Raw genomic sequence first — 16,989 nt, 5'->3', positions numbered from 1 at the left:
ACCGTCCGCAAGCCGCTGGCTGACCTCAGGCACCGGTCGGGACTGGCCCCTCCTCCGCAGTCCTCACCCAGCTGCTCTCCTGGTCCAGCCCGGCTGCTCCAAGTGCTTCCCCCGGCTCCCCCTCCCGCACTGGCCACCACGGCCTGTGACCAGCACCTGGCCACCTGTTGCCCTGCACTACCTGGCCATCACGGACTCATGACTCTGCCTGCATCTGGCCCTCGGTGCCTGGGTGGGCGGCTTCCCGGCCTCCTCCCCGTCCACGGCTCTCATCTCCTGCCTCAGGTTCCCGCTGCACTGCCCCCGCCCCCATCAGGGGGCCGCCCCTCAGGTCCAGGTGGGCACCCTCCTCCCACCCTCTAACCCAGAAACGGATGACTATCTCCCGTGGGCCCCTCCGCTCCCCTTGCTCATTTCTTTCCTGTGGTTCCCATCAGGTCTCAGAAGAGAAGGGGGCTGGGGGTGTCTACAGCCAGCAGCCCTCAGTGGCCAGGGGCTCAAAGCCCAGTCGTCCCGCTGCCCCCCCCCCCCAGCAGGCTGGGATGCAAGCAGTATCCTCGCCCATCCTCAACAGTAGTACAATCTAGACGAACAAGCGTGGTTTTATTCCCACAGTGCTTCCTTCTGAATCATCTGGAAAGATGGAAGACATTTATAGAGGTGAGTGCTGATTCGCCCACTCTTCACACACTGGCTGGGCACTCCCGTGTGGCCGGCAGAGCTCTGGGAAGGTCTCGCGGGCAGGCAGGCAGGTGCCACAGCAGAGGCGTCTGGCCAGGAGGTGCCTCTAGCCCGGGTGGCATTTGAAACCAGAGAAAGAGGCGGCTCTGACCCTTTGGGGCCAGGAGGAGGGAGGTCCCGGTGCCCGCTCCTGCAGCCCCAGGCCCAGCGGCTGGGCTGGAACCCTGCTGTCCAAGGTGGGACTGGACAGGGCACCCCCCCCCCCCCCCCCCGCAACAAGACAGCACAGTCCCAGAAGTGCCCTGGGTCCCCCCAGGCGGCGGCTGAGGAGGCCTGCTGGCTTGGGCAGCTGGCTACAGGCGGCCTTGCCACAGAGGGGCCATGTCCCCTTCCCCAGACCTGGGCCGTGGGGGCGGCCTTGCAGCCACTGTTGGGGCTGCGCCGCAGGACTTGGAGCTGGGGGTGCGCAAACTCCACGGTCCCTGCCCCTGGGACATCCCCCCAGGGGCAGAGAGGAGGTTGAGGAATGTGGGGAAGGGGGACAGCTGGGGGTGAAGTGAGGACAGGTGCGGGCCCAGGGCCGGGCCTTCACTGCAGATGGAGACGTGGGGAGGTGGCAGACCCCTGGGGGCTGCTGGGCGCGAGCGAGCGGGCGGGTGGGAGGGCGGGCGCGGGCTGGGAGGTGGTAGTGCTGGGAAGGGAACGGGGCCGCGAGCTCCTGGAACTGCCTTTATCTCCTCCCTTCCCGCTCCGGAGGGACGAGCCTCTGTGTTTGCCCGCCCCCCATCCTAGGGCGGAGGCCTCGCGCGGATCCCAGCTGCACGGCTCGGCGCTCGGGCGGAGGGTCTCTGCCACAGCCGGCGTCTTTTCGCTCGGCTGCAGACCTTGGAGCAGCCCTCCGGCCCGCGGTTCGGACCAAGGCCGGTGGAGGGTAAGGCCGGGCGGCGGGATCCAGGCACGGGCCCGGGGCCGGGGATGGAGACGCCGCGAGGGGCTCAGAGGGACCGGGAGGGTCCAGCGGCGACCCGGATCGCTCGCCGCTCCTGAAGCGGGGCCTGCGTCCCGGCTGGTCCCTGTCTCCCGTCCCAGTAGGGGGCAGGGTTATCGGGGGAAGGTGGACCTCAGGGCCGGGGTCGGGTCCGGACCATCCCCGAGGTCCCCGCTTGCGGGGGCGGAGTCTGCACCGTGTCCCCAGCCACGCGTTCTCCGGGATTCTGGCCCCGCGCCCGGTAAATGCCACCCGGAAGGGCCGGGCGAAGGCTCCTGCGGTCCTTTCTCTGGATCCGGATCTGGGCCTTTGGGGGCCCTCGGCCCCTGAGACTACGGCCTCCGAACGCAACCCCCACCCCAGCGCGGGTGCGCGGGTCCTCCCAGAGCCGCCCGGGGCGGGGAGCCCAGTCTCCACCCCCCCACCCCCCACCCCCCCGCCACAACGAACTCCCCTCTCGGGCGCTGAACCTCTCGCCCCCACCTGCCCCTCCCCAGTTACTGAACAAGACCCCCGCCCCAGGCCCGAGTCCCCAGTCCGCGGGCCTTCACACCCCTCACGCAGCCCGCCCAGCCATGGGGGAGGGCGGCGGATCCTCTCACGGACCGAGCCCCAGCCCCGGGCCCTCCGCCCGGTCCCCGTCCCCAAGCGCAGCGCCCCGGGGCCTCGGAAGCTCAGGCCCTTTACTCTGTCCTCCCCCAGGTTTTGCCCCGCGAACATGAACTGGATGGCAGCCACCTGCTGGGCTCTGCTGCTGGCTGCCACCTTCCTGTGCGACAGCGGCGAGACCAAGGGCGGCCGCGGAGGGGCTCGTGGCAGCGCCCGGGGAGGGCTGCGCGGGGGCGCGCGCGGGGCCCCCAGGGCGCGCGTGAGGCCAGCGCCCCGCTACTCGGGCTCCTCCCTGCGCATGGGGGCAGCGGGGGCGGCGGCCGGGGCCGCAGCGGGCCTGGCTGCAGGTTCGGCGGGGAGGAGGGTCCTGGGGCCCTGGGAGGGCGGCCTGGAGGACGAGGACGCGGCACCCGAAGGCAACAGGACTGGCGTCTACAGTTACCGGGCCTGGACGTCGGGTGTGCGGCCCGCGTGCGGCCTGCACCTCTGCCTGCTGCTTGGCGGCGCCCTCAGCGCCCTGGGGCTGCTGCAGCCCTAGGCCCGGCCGGGCTCGGGGCAGATCGGCCCCGGCCCGTGCAGTCCCCGAGCCCCGAGAGGCTCCCTGAGTGGTGCTGCCAGGCCCAGCAGGCGAGGCTGCCTCCTGTTCACTGTCCTGCTCAAGCCCCCGCCCCCAGTCTCCCCACTCCCACCTGACCCGGGGCCCAGGGGCCCATCAGGCCCAGGACGCCCACTGAGCACTCTCGGTCAGGGTCCCCCCCCGCCAGAAGGGCAGCGAGTGCCCTGCGGTCCCTGCACTGCCCCGGCCAGCGGGCTCCCAGGGCTCCGGGGCTTCCCCAGAGACAGGTGGCAAGACCAGGTGGTTCGGGCCACTCTGTCTCTTCTGAACGCACCCCGGACACGTGGGTGGAGACGGTGCTGACCACTGGACAGAGGCACAGCCTGAGGACCGTGGTGGCCTCCCCCACAGAAGCTGCCAGAATGGACCCCGAGGCACTGAGGGTCTGGGGGGAGGAGAGGTTTGCTCACAGCTGCCGCGTGGAGAAGAATGTCCGGTGCCGACTGCGTCTGTGGACCTCGGAGCCTGGAGACACGGCCCAGCTGTGGCTCTGAGGCCGGTTTCCCAGGAACGCACCCCTGCCCCGGGCTCCGCTGTGCCCCACTCCGAGCAGACGCTCCGTGGGACCCACTGCCATGACTGCCTTGGAGCCACCACGCTCTGCCTCGAAACAGGCCACTCAGCCCTTCTTGGGACCCACCTGGGAAAACCAACGTTCCGCCTGAACTGCAAGTTTCCATTCCAGAGCCCTGGCCTTCGCTCCACGCTGCAACTGCCGCTCCCACTGAGGGGCCCACCGGCCGCGGTCCTGGCAGACGGGCAGCAGCACCCCAGTGGGCAGCGCCCTGCAGGAGGCGAGGCTATGCTGTGCACGGAGGAGGCTGGGAGCCTGGCCGGACCCAGGACCCACATGGCCGCATGCAGGAGGCTGGCAGAAGGCACAGGCAAGGAGCCCAGCACCCGGCACACGTGGGGCCATGAGAGCCTCGCCCGGCAGCAGGAAGCACCGGGGAGGAGCCCCTCCAGCACCACAGGGGAGTCTGCACACCACGAGGGCCTGGGCCAGGACCGACACCTCTGGGGTACACGGGATTTGCCTATGGCACCCCACACCCCCACCTACGGGCCAGCCCTCAGCCTCCTGAGCAGCCAGTGGCCCACCTCCCTCGGCCTGCTGGGGGCTCGGCTCTTCGCCACACCCTCCGGCTCCCATTCTCTGCCTCCGGGCACCAGACATTCTCCTCCGTGCCCCGCGGCAGGGCAGCTCCCCAGGCCTGGCCCCTTGGGACTTCACCTCCCTGGTGCTCTGCAGGAACCTCCCAGAATGCACCCTCGCTCCCCGGACCACAGGGCCTCTGGACTCAGCTGACGGACAGCAGGGCTGAGACGCGCTCCTGCTGGGAGCCTGCCCTCTGCTCTCCCTCGGGGGCGCTGGGCCGGGGAGGGTCTCCCCAGGCTCTTGAAGGCCTCCGGACTGGTGCCTTCCTCCTGAGACGGGATCGCTGAGCCAGAGGACAAAGCTCCCGGCAGCCTCCTGCGTCCACACTGCCAGTATTCTCGGGGTGCAGAGAGCCCCGCTGCCTCGCCCCGTCTGTCCCAGGTGATGTTCGATGTTACCAAGGGCCGCAGGGGCAGTGTGACCCCCTGCCTCTCTGTTTGCAGGTGGCAGGGGCGTCGAGTCCCGCACAGGGAGACCTGTGAGCCCAGCCTGGCTGCGCTCGGCCACTCGGATGCCCCGCCTCGCCGTGACCGGCTGTGTGGCCTGGCCACTGGCCTGCTCCGGGGATGAGGGGACAGCACCTTTGTCAGGAGTTCATGTCACCCCTGACTCTGGGTACACGGCTGATGTGCGGCACAGCCCTGAACCTCTGAGTCCCACCCCCACCCCCAGCGTCCACCCCCCGCCAGTGCTCAGGGTTCTGACAGGAGACAGAGGGTGCTCAGGGCAGGTCGCCTCAGGAAGGTCAGTCCGTGAGGAAGCCACGCGGCAGCAGGACCTGGAGGGACGCCTGCAGGAAGGAGGTCACCGGCAGCTCTGGGGCGGTCAGGCCACCTCCAGACACAGAGCAGCTGGGCTCCTGGCCAGGGGAAGCCCCCACCCTGCCCTCCCCTGCCCCCGGGCCCCCTCAGGAGCAATGACAAGTGCCGGGAGGGGCCTCCGGGAAGTGCCACTGTCCCACTAGCCAGAAGGTGCTCAGAAGCAGCGGGAGCCCCGGGTCCCCGCTGACCACACCAGAGGCCCTCCCGGCCTGCACACGGCACCGAGGAGACAGGCCAGACTCGGCCCCGTTCACGTGTGCGTGTGCGTGTGCGTGTGTGTGTTTCAGTGGTGCTGGGAAATAAACACTCTGCTGGCGACGACGACGGCTCCTCATTCCGGGACCCAGGGCACCGCAGCCCTTGGCCGCTGACCCGGCCCCATGCCGCTCCCCGCAGTGACAGGGCCCCACACAGCAGCCCAGGGGCTGCAGACACACGGCGGGCAGGGTGACAGCAGACAGGCTTTCAGTCTCACACGTTTAATGTACAGATCACACTCCTCCCAGGACAGCGCCAGCTCCTCCGAGCGCGACAGTGAGCTCGGGCGAGTGTCCTGGCCGGGCCGGGCTCACGGGGCTGACGCCATCGCCCATGCACCGTCCCCTGGAAGCAACAGCTGCCTGGCTGTGCAGTGGGGGCGGAGGGGGGAGGGCAGCAGGCTCCTGCAGCAGACGCTTGAGTGCGCAGTGGCCGGCCGCAGCTTCTGGCCGAGGGCACCCTGAGCGCCAGTCCCGGACGTGACGGTCTGGGACACCCCGTGTCTCGGGGCCGAGGGCCGGGCGGGGTCTACGGCGGGGCGCTCTGCAGCACGTCCCGGTCCAGCATCACGGGGCCCAGCAGCCCGCTGCGGAAGGCCCGCAGGAAGTCGTGGGCAGCGGCGGTGTAGTTCGGCTGGATGACGTTCACGTTCCCTGGGGGGATGGGGTCTGGTGGGGGAGGGGCCTCCACGCAGGGCGGGGCCCGGACCCCGTCCCACCTACCCTCTGTGACAGGGGCTCTGGGGCGGGCGTCTGTGGAGCTCGGGCCCCGGGGTCTCCTCGGAAGGGAGATGGAGCGAGCCCCCCGCGGCTGCAGGGGAGGGTGGACACACAGTGCACCCAGCACCGCCCGGGCCACGGTTGGGGGGGCTGGACAAGGGCCCCTCCCCGTGCAGAACCTTGGCTCTGGGGGGTTGGGGGGGGGCTGTCCCAGTGATACCCGCCCCGAAGGCCAATCTGCACGGGGCCCGAGCCTCACCTGTGCCCGTCAGCACCTTCACCTTCTGCGTCTTCCCCAGCCGCACGGCCACGTGTTTCAGCACGCTCCCCACGTCGTCACAGGCCCCGCCCAGGCCGTAGTGCTGCACGTACCTGCACGGGAGCCATCAGCCAGCAGGAGCCGGGCGGCCTGCAAGGCCCCACCCGGCCCCACAGAGGCCCCTGTGGGTGCGAGTGACCCCAGTGCGTGGTGGGGACTGGACCCTGAGGGCCCGCCGTGGAGTTGCTGACCTCTGACCTCCAACCTCCTGGGTGGCCATGGCCAGATCCCCCACTGGAGCCCTCGGTGGCAAAGAAACGACCGTTCTCGGCTGTCGTCCACCCCACGCAGAGCAGCCCGGGGTCGGCGCAGCGGGCCACTCCACACTCAGGCCGCACTGGGGGCTCGAGCAGCCACGCCGGCCACGGTGAAGCTCAAAACGCCGCCACCACGGCAAGAAGACGCTCGGAGACCCAGACCAGAATGCGGACCCGTGAGGAGCCCCGCTAGACGCCAGGGTCGGCAGCAAAGACGTCGGACGGGCGCGCTGACCACAGCGCACGTGCTCGCAGAGCGGGGACGCCCGAGGTACAGAAGGCGACGCCCATGGGACTCACAAAGGGGGCTCCACGGAACACGCCGGGCGGGGCTGACCGACACGTGGCCACTGCCCTCCTGGGCGGGCAGAGCGACTCCGGAGAACCGAAGGCTGCGAACCCGACAGGAGCCCAGCAGCGGCAGGCAGCCGCGAACTCGCGGCTGAGAAGAGCGCACCGGGCCCACCGTCCCGACTGCCCAGGAGGGTGAACGGAGAAAACCTAACAGCGGACACACACCCGGCCACAGATTCTCCCGAGGTGGGGGGAGACAGGACGAGGCACATGCCTCCCCAGGACGGAAAGAACCGCCACTCAGAGCTCCGTGCACAGGGCAGAGTCCCTCGGGAACAAAGGCAGAGACAGTCGCCTCAGACAACTCAACTCGGAAAGAACCAGCAGCGTCACACCAAACGCCAGAGGAGACCCCGGCGGAAGCAGCAGCCACCGAGGGGCAGGGCCACGCACAGCAGAGCGGCGGGCCCTTCGCATCCCTCTGTGTGAGCCGCAGCGGCCACCGTGCGCCTGGGTTCGCAGCCACACGGAAGCCAGGCCCAGGCCGACGGCCTCCCGGAGGTCAGGACGGAACCAGGAGCAGACTCGTGAGGCAGCCGCGCTGCCCGCGGCGTGTTGTGGCATCACTCAGAGGGTCTGCGAGCCGCAAGACACCCGCTCCAAAGTGAGGTCACAAAATGTGGCCAACGAGCCTTAAAAAAACAGCCACGGACAGACAGACAGACAGACAGAGACCCAGAGAAGGGGGCGAGAGAGAGAGAGACCCACGGGGTTTGGAATGAAGACACAAATGAGCTCCGAGGGAGGGCCCCATCAGGACAGAGAACTCTCTGAAGGGTACACGGGGTCGTGTCGGTGACACACGCATCGCATCGGCGAGAGGACGTCGCCACGGGAGCGTCCCTGCGCTGACGGCGGAGCAAGAGCTGGTGCGCTGCGCGGAAACCGGACGCGCCAGGCGTCACCAGGGACGCCAGGGCCTCTCAAGAGCCGGCCGTGAGGCAAGACGCCAGCAAAGCAGAAACGGGGCAGTGACGGAGGAACAGTGCTCAGTGGGGCCCTGGAACTCAGAAGACAAGACACAAAGCCACGAGACCACAGCCGGCTCTCTGGGGAACATCAGGAAAAGTGGCCGCTGTCCTGGAGGGGACGGAGGAGGGACGTGCGTCCCGCTCAGAGGTGACAACAAGCAACCTTGTCTGTGCAGGGCGCCGCTGCCCGGCAGTGACCCAGGGTGCCCCCGCGGACAGGCCCCCACGGACACGCCCCCGAGCACGTCCGGAGCAAGCAGCACACGGTGCGGCCCTGTCACGGGAAATTCCAGGAAGGGGCAGAAGGCAGGCGGGCCCGGGGTGTGGGTGGGGCAGGAGGGAGTGCGAAGCAGCTTCGCAGATGCATCCGTGTGTGAGAACGGGTCACACTCTGCTCGACGCACAGGCTGCTGCTGTGCCCGCACACCCTAGCCGTGCCCCTTCCTGAACCGCGTCCGGAGAGGAGAGGCCCCGCCGCACTCACCCAAACAGCTGGTGCCTGTTGAGGGTGTAGAGCAGGTAGTCAGCCAGGGTCTCCTCCCCGACCAGGTGGTCCCGCACGGTTCCTGGAAGCAGGCCACCGAGGGTCTCAGCTGGAGGCTGCAAGGGGCGGCCGTGCCCCCAGCCTGACCACTCTGCCCGTCCGCACAGGGAGGGCACTAAGGGTCGTGGTGCCGGGCCCCAGGTGGGGCCCCGAGGGCAGCTCACCACACAGGGCCAGCTTTAGGCCCGTCTCCACACTCTCGATCCGAGGAGCCAGCACCCCCGGGGTGTCCAGCAGGAACATCAGCGGCCGCTCGCACACCTGTGGGTGGAGGAGGGCAGGGCTCACCCTCAGGGAGCCTCCAGCAGCCTCTCCCACCAAGCCTCCCGCCAGGTGGCCCCCCCGCAGGAGACACGGGAGGGCTCCCCCACAGCCCCGTCTTCCCCTCCCAGGAGGAAGGGGACACGCGGGGACGCTGAGCTGTGGCTGAGACGAGAAGCGCCATGCGGCCCTGGCCTGACCGTTGTGTGACCTTGGGCTCCCATGTGCCTGCTCGCTCAACTGAAAACGGGAACAGGCGTGCCCCCCCGCCCCCACAGGTCTGGTGAGGCTGGTGCAGGGCCTGGTGCAGGGCAAGGGCCCGGGGGGAACGGAGACGGAGGGGAAGGGCGGGGCGGGCACGGCCCGTCTGTGCGTGCGGAGCCCTGGGCCCAGCAGCCGAGGCCCTACCTGAATTCTGGACATGACGGCTCTCGTGACCCCAGGCTCACCGCCCACCCTGGTGGCTTTCCCTGCAGGACAGAAAGGGGCTGTCAAACACGCACCACACACGCCTGGCACGGCAGGCGCAGAATACGCAGCAAGGCGGGCGGAACCCTGCGAGCGAAGTCCCGGACGGGCTGTATGCAGGGCTCGGCCCCAGGTCGGCTCACAGCCAGGGCCCAGCGTCTGCCCCCCACCCCCGCTGGAAGGCACCCCGACGCCCACTGGAGACAAGACAGGAGGGGCCTGACGGGGAAGGTCGGGCCACAGCTGCCCCTCCCAGCAGCCACCTGTCTCCCTGCTGGACCGGACCCTGTATGCCCTGGCCGAGCCGCCAGCCTACGCCTCTGCCCCACGGCTCCGCCCAGGGCAGGCCTGTCTGGGGGCTGCCCGGACCCAGGGGTCAGCCTGTGCTCTGAACACCGGCTGCCCAAGGTGTGGCCCAAGCAGGCTCTGCACCGTGGAACCAACTGGAGCGCAGAGGGACTCGTGTCCACTGGGGGAGGGACAGGGGCACATGTGGTCCGCCCACACGACGCAACGTGTTCAGCCGTCAAAGGAGTGAGGTTCTGACTCCTGCCACGGCGTGGGCGGACCTGGAGGACTCCGTGCTTGGTGACACAGCCCGTCCCAGAGGGACAGATGCCCATGACCCCTGCTCACGGGAGCTGCTGCACCCACAGGTGCAGAGACAGGAAGGGCACTCTGGGTCGTTGGGGCTGGGGCAGAGGGGCTGCTCAGTCACGCACCTTAATGCCACCGACCTTCCTAAGCCGCAGGGAAAGAATAATAAACTTTAAAAAGTAGACAGCAGTGACCACGTCCCAGGGAGCGTGGGGCTGTGTCCGGGGAGCAGCACCAGTGACGACCAGGGTAGGCGCGGGGGTGACGCCTGCACAGACAGGCTTTACACTTTGGAACGCTCCACAGAACAGGGACGGGCAAGGGTGAGAGGGCTGTGGACGCTCCCACGTGCCTCGTGATCGGAGAACCAGGTGGGGCATGGAGACACCTGGGGCCCCCAGGGGTGACCCCCGCAGGCTGCCACGCCAGGAGGCGCTCCTGCCTGCCCCCAGACTCCATCGGCTGCAAGGCTCTGGGTGCAGTGGGTGAACAACTTAAATAAACCGAAAGGCAAAATCACCGAGGTTTAGAAAGGCCATGTGTACAAGGGGCAGAGAGAGAACAGGTTCTGTGCAGAGTGTCACTGGGAGGACTGTCTACGGTGCAGCCGAGCCTCAGGCTGCCAGCCGGGTCCTACGGTGGCAGGAGACCAGCCCGAGGACAGAGCCAAGGAAGGGCGTGGCCGCAGTACCTTTCCTGAGGTGCTGTCTCCTGAGCGAGTTGATGAGTGAGGACTTGCCCACGTTGGGGACGCCGATCACCATGATGCAGAGCTCCACATTCTGCAGGGGCAGAAAAGCCACCGTCGGGGACGCCAGACCCCCACCGGGACCCACTGGCCCACACCGAGGGACCTGGAGCAGGAGCCAGCCGAGGGGAGAGGCCCCGCCCCCACTCCAGCAGCAGAGCCCCGAGGTGCCAGGGCCCTGTCGGGCCCAGGGGTGGAGCAGGTGAGCCTCAGGCTCCTGAGCAGCAGGGGCTGTCCCAGGGCCAGCACTGCCCCCAACCAACCTCTCCTCGGTGATAGCGGTAGCTGCTCCGCACCAGCTCCGTGACCGCCGGGATGACCTGCAACAGACACCCGCAAGGTGCTCACCTGGGACACCGGCACCCATCCCCCCCCCCCCGTTTCTGGACGTGGCGCCCGAGGGCTCTGTCCGCATCACAGACTGGGACTGCACTCTGGTGGGGGGCCCCCTGTGCCCTGTCTGTGCTGGCCTCCACCAGGAACGAGCGGGAGAGCCCCCCAGGAGGGTGACAACAACCCCCTGTGACAAAGACGCGTGTCCCCAGTGCAATTCTCCAAATCCCACCAGCAAACATGAGGTTCTGGACTCGCAGAAGGCCGTTCCCCTCACAGCCCAGCACGCGGTCTGCAGCCCGGCTCCGCGCTGTCACACCCAAGGGCCCTCGGCTCCGGGCGCCGGGATGCGAGTGAGCCGGGACGCCAGCGAGTCCACGGGGGGCCGCCCCGAAGCCCCACCTCTGGCGAAGGTGTGCAGCGCCTGTGGCGTCTCCAAATGCCTTCAGCAGATGCGTCCGGGTGTAGAACAGAAAGGCCTACCTGCTTGATGTTCTTGTCCTTGACGCAGTTGGTAAAAATGACATTTTGTAGGCCTTGTCCTTCCAAGTGCTGTATGATTTTCTGAAAGAGATATGTACTTGCATTTTATTTTTATTTTTATTAGGTTTTATTTATTTTAAGAGACAGAACGGAGGTAGAAATGGAGAGAAACGCCAATGTGCAAAAGACACATCGATCGGTTGCCTCTCTCACGCCCTCAACTGGAGACCTGGCCCTGACAGGGACTCGAACTGGCGACCGGTCGGTTCACAGGCCGGCACTCAGTCCATTGAGCCACACCAGCCAGGGCTCCATTTTAAATACCAAATAAAAGCTGGGCTGGTGTGACATTGAAGTCCGAGGACCCGAGACTGCCGGTGTGCGCTTGGGCTCAGAGCCACCGCGGCTGGGGACTCGGGGAAGGACGGGCTCAGGCGGGGTGGACCGGGTGCCATGGGCAGCACACACGCACTGTGTGAGGGGCCTGGAGAGGGCAGCCTGGTCCCCGCCGGGGCCCAGGGCAGCTGGCTGCGTGAGGACAGGCAGGAAGGGCCCCGTCTCAGCCGAGGGCCGGGCTCCTCGGGGAGGAGCCTCAGCAGACACGGCCTGCCGTCTGGGGACTGTAGGCCCCTAATAACATGCGGCCGGACTGAGCGGTTCTGAAGCCCCCTCCAGCACCGCCATGCAGCCAGGCTCCTGTCCCTCTGGTGTCCTCCCCACTCACTCCTGGGGGCCCTGACCACCTGGCACAGAGCGAACTCCGCTGAGCTGGAACCCAAACCCGTCGCAGAGCACGCGGAGACTCTCAGAGCCCAGGAGTGACCTGAGGCCAGTGGGCGTTCACCGGTCTCAGCATTCGGGGAGACCGGCGCTGCCCTGCGCAACCAGCTGCTGCCCTGCACGTGGCTGCTGCTGAGGTGGACAAAAGGTCAGCTCGGTCAGCTTCAGTCACGCGCTTCGACGAGGCAGATGAAGACACATGTGAAGCCACGCTGGGAAGTGCATGAACCCGTGGGGACGCCCCGCCCAGAGCACAGACAGCCACCCCGGGGCCTCGGCCCTCCCCTCCAAGACCTCGTGTGGCAGCACCTGGGGGCGAACACGCTGCAACCCAGGCTGGGCCACCTCGGGGCGCCCAGCACGATGCAAGAGTGAGCGTCTCAGGGCAGATGCAATCGCTGGTGATGCTCAAGTCTCCACAGAGGAGGCCACAAGAGCCTTCGCTCAGAGCAGGGGCGGCACAAGCTGGGGCTCTCGGGGAACGGGCGCCTCCGGCGGCTCAGCACGAGGCACGTCCCTGGAAACCTGTGGCAGGGGCTGTGGCCAGGGCGTGAGCAACTCAGGTGTGCAGAGAAACCCGAAATGCATTCTCGCTGCTGCAGTGCAAGGAAACCCTCTGCCTCACAACTGGGAAAAGAAGGACTTCAAAAGACCCGGGCTCTTCGCAAAGCACCCGGCCACAGGGCGTGAAGTGGAGATGCACACTCACAGCAGAGCCCCGTCTCCCCTGCACCCCGGGACCCGCGGGAAACGGCCTGCACCCGTCACCTGTGTCCCTGGCCCTGCCTGGCTCTGGAGAACCCCGCTGGCTCCTCGGGGCCTCCCCCACCTTCCCATCACACAGTGGGCAGGAGGCCACCTGCAGGCCGGGCCAGCGGTCTGGGAGGCTGTGGAATGGGTAAGTGTGGACACGAGGGGGAAGCAGACATCACAGGAGACCTACAGCCTCACGCAGCCACTGCAACACAAACTAACTAAAACGAAATAAAACGTGACAGTCAGCTCCGGGGCGCAGGAGCCATGTTGCAAGCGCTCAGCCTCACGTGCAGCCAGAGGCCACCAGGGGGCGCTGGGCGGCGGCGGCAGCGGCGGCAGCAGCAGCAGCGGCAGCAGCAGCAGCAGCAGCACATCCTGGCACCGCCCCGGGGGAGGATGCGCACTAGGGGACCGGGACCGCCAATCAAACGTCAGTGGAGCTCGCAGACCAGGGCGCAGCGCCTGAGCACGCCTGCCGGGCAGTGGGTCTGTCTTAGCGGTGACGGTGACGGCGGTGACGGCCTTGGGAGCGCAGCCAGCCGTGCGCCAGTGCGGCCGGGCAGGGCCTCACCTGCTGGTCCTTCAGGTCGGCCAAGTCCATTTTGTTGAGCACAAGCAAGTGAGGCTTGATCCCCAGGGTTTCCTTAAACAGAGGGTTTCGGCCTGAAAGGGGGATGTGGCAACATTAAGGCAGAAATTCCTTCAGAGCGTGTGCCGGCCCATTGGTCGGTCCACCTGGTCCTCTGGCCCAGCTCGCTGCTCCCTCAGCGGGGAACCTTCAGAAGGAGCCCATGCCCAGTGTCAGGGCGGGCGAGCACGCAGCCTCAGCAGCCTCGCGTCCCTGAGCCGGGGCTCTGGCCCAGCGCTGCCCTCCTCAGGTGGCCACGGAGCCCCCGAGGCCGCCTCCTGTTGGCCAGAGGCCACCGGCAGGGCCGTGGCCCTGCACAGCTTCTCACACGGGAACAGCGGCAACAGAAACAGGAGACAGATCCGTGGAATGTTTTGCATGCAGACCACTGTTTGTCCTCAAAAGTTCAAAACGAATGGCCTGGTGACCCGAAAAAGTGCTGCCCAGACATCCTCACTGGTGCGCCTCTTCTCCCACCACCACTGCCACCCAGGAGACAGGCCCCCTCCCCGGAGGCCCCACTGAAGCTTCCACCTCTTCACTCCCATCGCTGGGCCGCTCGTCTTCTCGGCCAGGGACCCTGGGCTCACTGCAGGGTCCCCCTCGTGTGACACTGACGGGAGGCCTTGGCCTTCACCTCCTGAGCACTCAGTCCCCTCCTGGTGCCTCACCTCTGACGGAGTCTGGCAGGCCTGGGCTGCAGGCAGCAGGCACCTGCTGCGTCCTCACCCAACACACAACGTCCCACTCCCCTCCCTCCGAGGCTCAGCAACCCTGCACCCACTCGAAACACGAGAAGCCTCCAGGGCCGAGGAAGTCAGGCCTTCTTGCCACATCCTGGGTAAGAAAGGCAGGATGTCTAGAGACCAACGAAGATGACCTCCCACCAGAGTGCTGAACAATGACCACAGGTTTTGTTATAATCAGACGCACAGCTGCCAGTAAACACTTCTGACCGGCATGAAGCAGGACATGAATTGTTATGCTTGCCTACAACATGAAAATCAATACTTTATTACAGACTTTCGCACAAGCCTTTGAAATGCTGAAAACTGTCCCTCACCCTCCAGTCTAAAGCTGGTGTTCTAACAATGCTCAAACCAAAACCGTCATCACATAAAAAGAATCAAAATGTGGCTCAACAGAACAAAACCCAGGTCTGAAAAGTAAACTGCTGAAGGAACAAGAGCATCGCTCCTTGCTGATCTGTGCCTCGGGCGTAGTACGGGCTCCGCTTCCCACCTGGGGAACCCCCGGCTGGCGCCTGACAAGCAGAGGCCTGGGACACATGACGCCACTAACGTATTGACGGGGAACTGCCAAAAGCAAGGGCCTGACCCCACACCAGAGAATCCGATTAAGTGTTCTGGAAAGGGGCCCAGGCCGATCCTCTTAAAAAACCTCCTGGGGGAATTTCAACGTGTAAGGAGGGATGAGAACCACTGCTTAAGATGCCTGTAACCAGGGCAGGTGAGGCTGCTGGCTGCCGTGGTGGCTGAGGACCCGAGCAGGGACCAGGCCAGGGAGGCGGGCAGAAATAGAGCCAGGAATGAGCCTGCAGCCTCAAGCCCTGCCCGACTCAGGAGCAGGGCCTCCCCTGCACCACTACAGCTCTGCACCAACTCCAGCGGGGTCCCCCCGCCACAAGCCAGTCCCCAGCACCAGCTGCCTGTCCGACCGTCCAACTTGGCTCCCCCTGGATGCGGCGTCAGGCCCCACAGGGTCCAGGCTCAGACCCCCAAGGTGGCCCCCCTGCCCCACCTCAGACTCCAGTCACAAATCCAAGTTGTCACCCGGTCCCATGTCGCCCCCCTCGGGTTCAACCAAGAGCGGATCGCAGGACTCAGGGGGATGTTGGCCTCACCAGATCGCCGGGTCACCATAGCAGGGCACACAGGCAAACGGGCAGGCAAGAGGGTCTGGGGAAGGGGCGGAGCTTCCGCGTCATCTCAGAACTGCCACCCCCCAGGCCTCCATGTGCTCACCGGCTCTCCCAGCCCCAGCCCCAGCCCCAGCCCCTCGGGGTCTGTGGGGCTTTGTTCCACAGGTGAGAAGGGTGGACTCCTCAGCCGTGGTGACCGATTCAACCTCCAGCCCCTCCCTCCCCGGGGGCCTGGGGGTGGGGACTGCACCTTCCTCCAACCCCCATGTCAGGGGGGGTCCTGACACCAGCCCCCTCCCGAGGAGCTCTCCAAAGTCGCCTCATTAGCATAAAAGACACTCTTATCTCTCTCATCACTTTGGAAACTCCAAGGGTTTTAGGAGCTCTGGGCCAGGAGTGGGGACAGAGGCCAAAAATGTATTTCTTATTATGAGTCACAGCATCACAACCAGCAAAGGATATCCGGGCATCGTGGACCTCGATGATGCAGTCCACCAGCTTCAGGCTGCTCTGCATCTTCTTCAGCCCTGGAAAACAGAACACCTAAGCCAGGTGTCCATGGCTTTTTGAGAGCACTAGCACATTTCAGCTGATCTGTCAGGAATGACACACCACTACAAGCACCCTAAAAAAGAGTGCACCTTCAGCCTCTGGGCCTCTCCATCAGGTTCAATGTGAGCGCCCTGCCTGCAGGGCCGCCAAATCTGTCTCCACCACCTGAGGCTTTGGTGCCTCTGGGTGGGAGATTTAACCTCTGTGGGTCTTCATCTGGGCCTTAAACCGGTGATGCTGTGAGGACCTGAGCTGCAGCCGACTCACCCCTAACCAAGAACAACGCAGCCGGCAAAAGTAACAAAGCTCTTCCGCCCCCAGCCCCGCCCACCCCACCTTCGGCAGCCTTCTGCCCAGCGACAGCGACACTGCAGCTCGGCCTCCCCTCCACAGCAACACTGCCACTCACGCACACCCTCGAACGTCTCGCTCCTTCTTCCCACCCCACCTGTGCCACCCTCCCCCCACCCCGCCCCCGCGTGCATAACATTGAGCAGCAGCCTGGAGTGGTTCTGAGCGACCTCGGGGGCTGGGGCAGGACAGTGGCAACCACGACACGGAAAGGGCTGGTCCGGCCCTAGACGTGCTCTTAGGACCAGATTCTGATACTTAGAAGCTCCTAGACAGGTTCAGGCAGAAGATTAGAAGTGAGTCTACGTTTTAAGGTGCTGCAGGGATCATAACTGAATACAACTTGCGAAGTGCTTTCCTACCCAGAGTTCCTTTAGTCCTCACAATATTAAGCAGGAATATTACTTGTTCTTAAAACCCGACGTGGAAACAGGCTTCGGGGAATAAAGTGGCAGAAGGGTCTTGCTGGGGATCAGGGATTAGTTCATCCCGGGTCACCCTGGGTCACCCCGGCCGCCAAAGCCGCCGCCTCCCGACGCGCTCCAGGGCGACCAGAGAGGACCCGGGCGCCGGGAAGCTGCCACCTCCTGCCAGGACCTCACCCTTGGCCATGTGGCCCGGGAACCAGCGCGCCACATCGCGACCTCCCAAAGGGAAGCTCTCCCGCCAGGCGGCCCGCGCGGCGTTGCACAGCGCGCGCGGAGTCAGCCTCATGGCTCCGGGGCCCCGAGCGCTGCGCCGTGCAGCGCAGGGAGTCGCTCCCTCCACGGACCTCTCCGCCCAGCCCGCGACCCCGCCCGAAGGTTCCGGCACTCCAAGGTTCCGCGCACGGGCGGGGCGGGGCGGGGGGGGGG

The 16,989-nt window shown here is 66.4% G+C and overlaps 2 protein-coding genes across 3 annotated transcripts; one reads left to right on the top strand and one right to left on the bottom strand.

Annotated features, from left to right (window-relative positions):
• Window positions 1-1,375: 1,375 nt before the first annotated feature.
• On the top strand, window positions 1,376-3,529 carry SPRN (shadow of prion protein). Its single transcript, XM_036027480.1, has 2 exons — window positions 1,376-1,612; window positions 2,372-3,529. The coding sequence occupies exon 2, from the start codon at window positions 2,388-2,390 to the stop codon at window positions 2,814-2,816; it is 429 nt and encodes a 142-aa protein (XP_035883373.1). The 5' UTR covers window positions 1,376-1,612; window positions 2,372-2,387; the 3' UTR covers window positions 2,817-3,529.
• Window positions 3,530-5,334: 1,805 nt separating this feature from the next.
• On the bottom strand, window positions 5,335-16,921 carry MTG1 (mitochondrial ribosome associated GTPase 1). Of its 2 annotated transcripts, XR_004903524.1 has the most exons (12): window positions 16,738-16,888; window positions 15,695-15,759; window positions 13,294-13,398; window positions 11,187-11,267; window positions 10,634-10,690; window positions 10,314-10,404; window positions 8,966-9,027; window positions 8,461-8,557; window positions 8,237-8,318; window positions 6,111-6,223; window positions 5,596-5,785; window positions 5,335-5,563 (listed from the first exon to the last, which is right to left on the bottom strand). XR_004903524.1 is itself a non-coding variant. In XM_028514137.2 (11 exons), exons 1-11 carry the CDS (start codon window positions 16,847-16,849, stop codon window positions 5,661-5,663), a joined length of 990 nt encoding a protein of 329 aa, XP_028369938.1. In that variant the 5' UTR covers window positions 16,850-16,921; the 3' UTR covers window positions 5,335-5,660. The 2 variants fall into 2 exon arrangements, 1 of the variants encoding a protein (XP_028369938.1); XM_028514137.2 differs by having other exon boundaries at window positions 5,335-5,785; window positions 16,738-16,921.
• Between the last annotated feature and the right edge of the window lie 68 nt (window positions 16,922-16,989).

Source organism: Phyllostomus discolor, chromosome 5 (assembly GCF_004126475.2).
Source record: "Phyllostomus discolor isolate MPI-MPIP mPhyDis1 chromosome 5, mPhyDis1.pri.v3, whole genome shotgun sequence".
NCBI classification, from domain to species: Eukaryota; Metazoa; Chordata; class Mammalia; order Chiroptera; family Phyllostomidae; genus Phyllostomus; species Phyllostomus discolor.
Note: the sequence above shows the minus strand (reverse complement) of the source record. Positions and strands in the feature narration are given on the sequence as shown.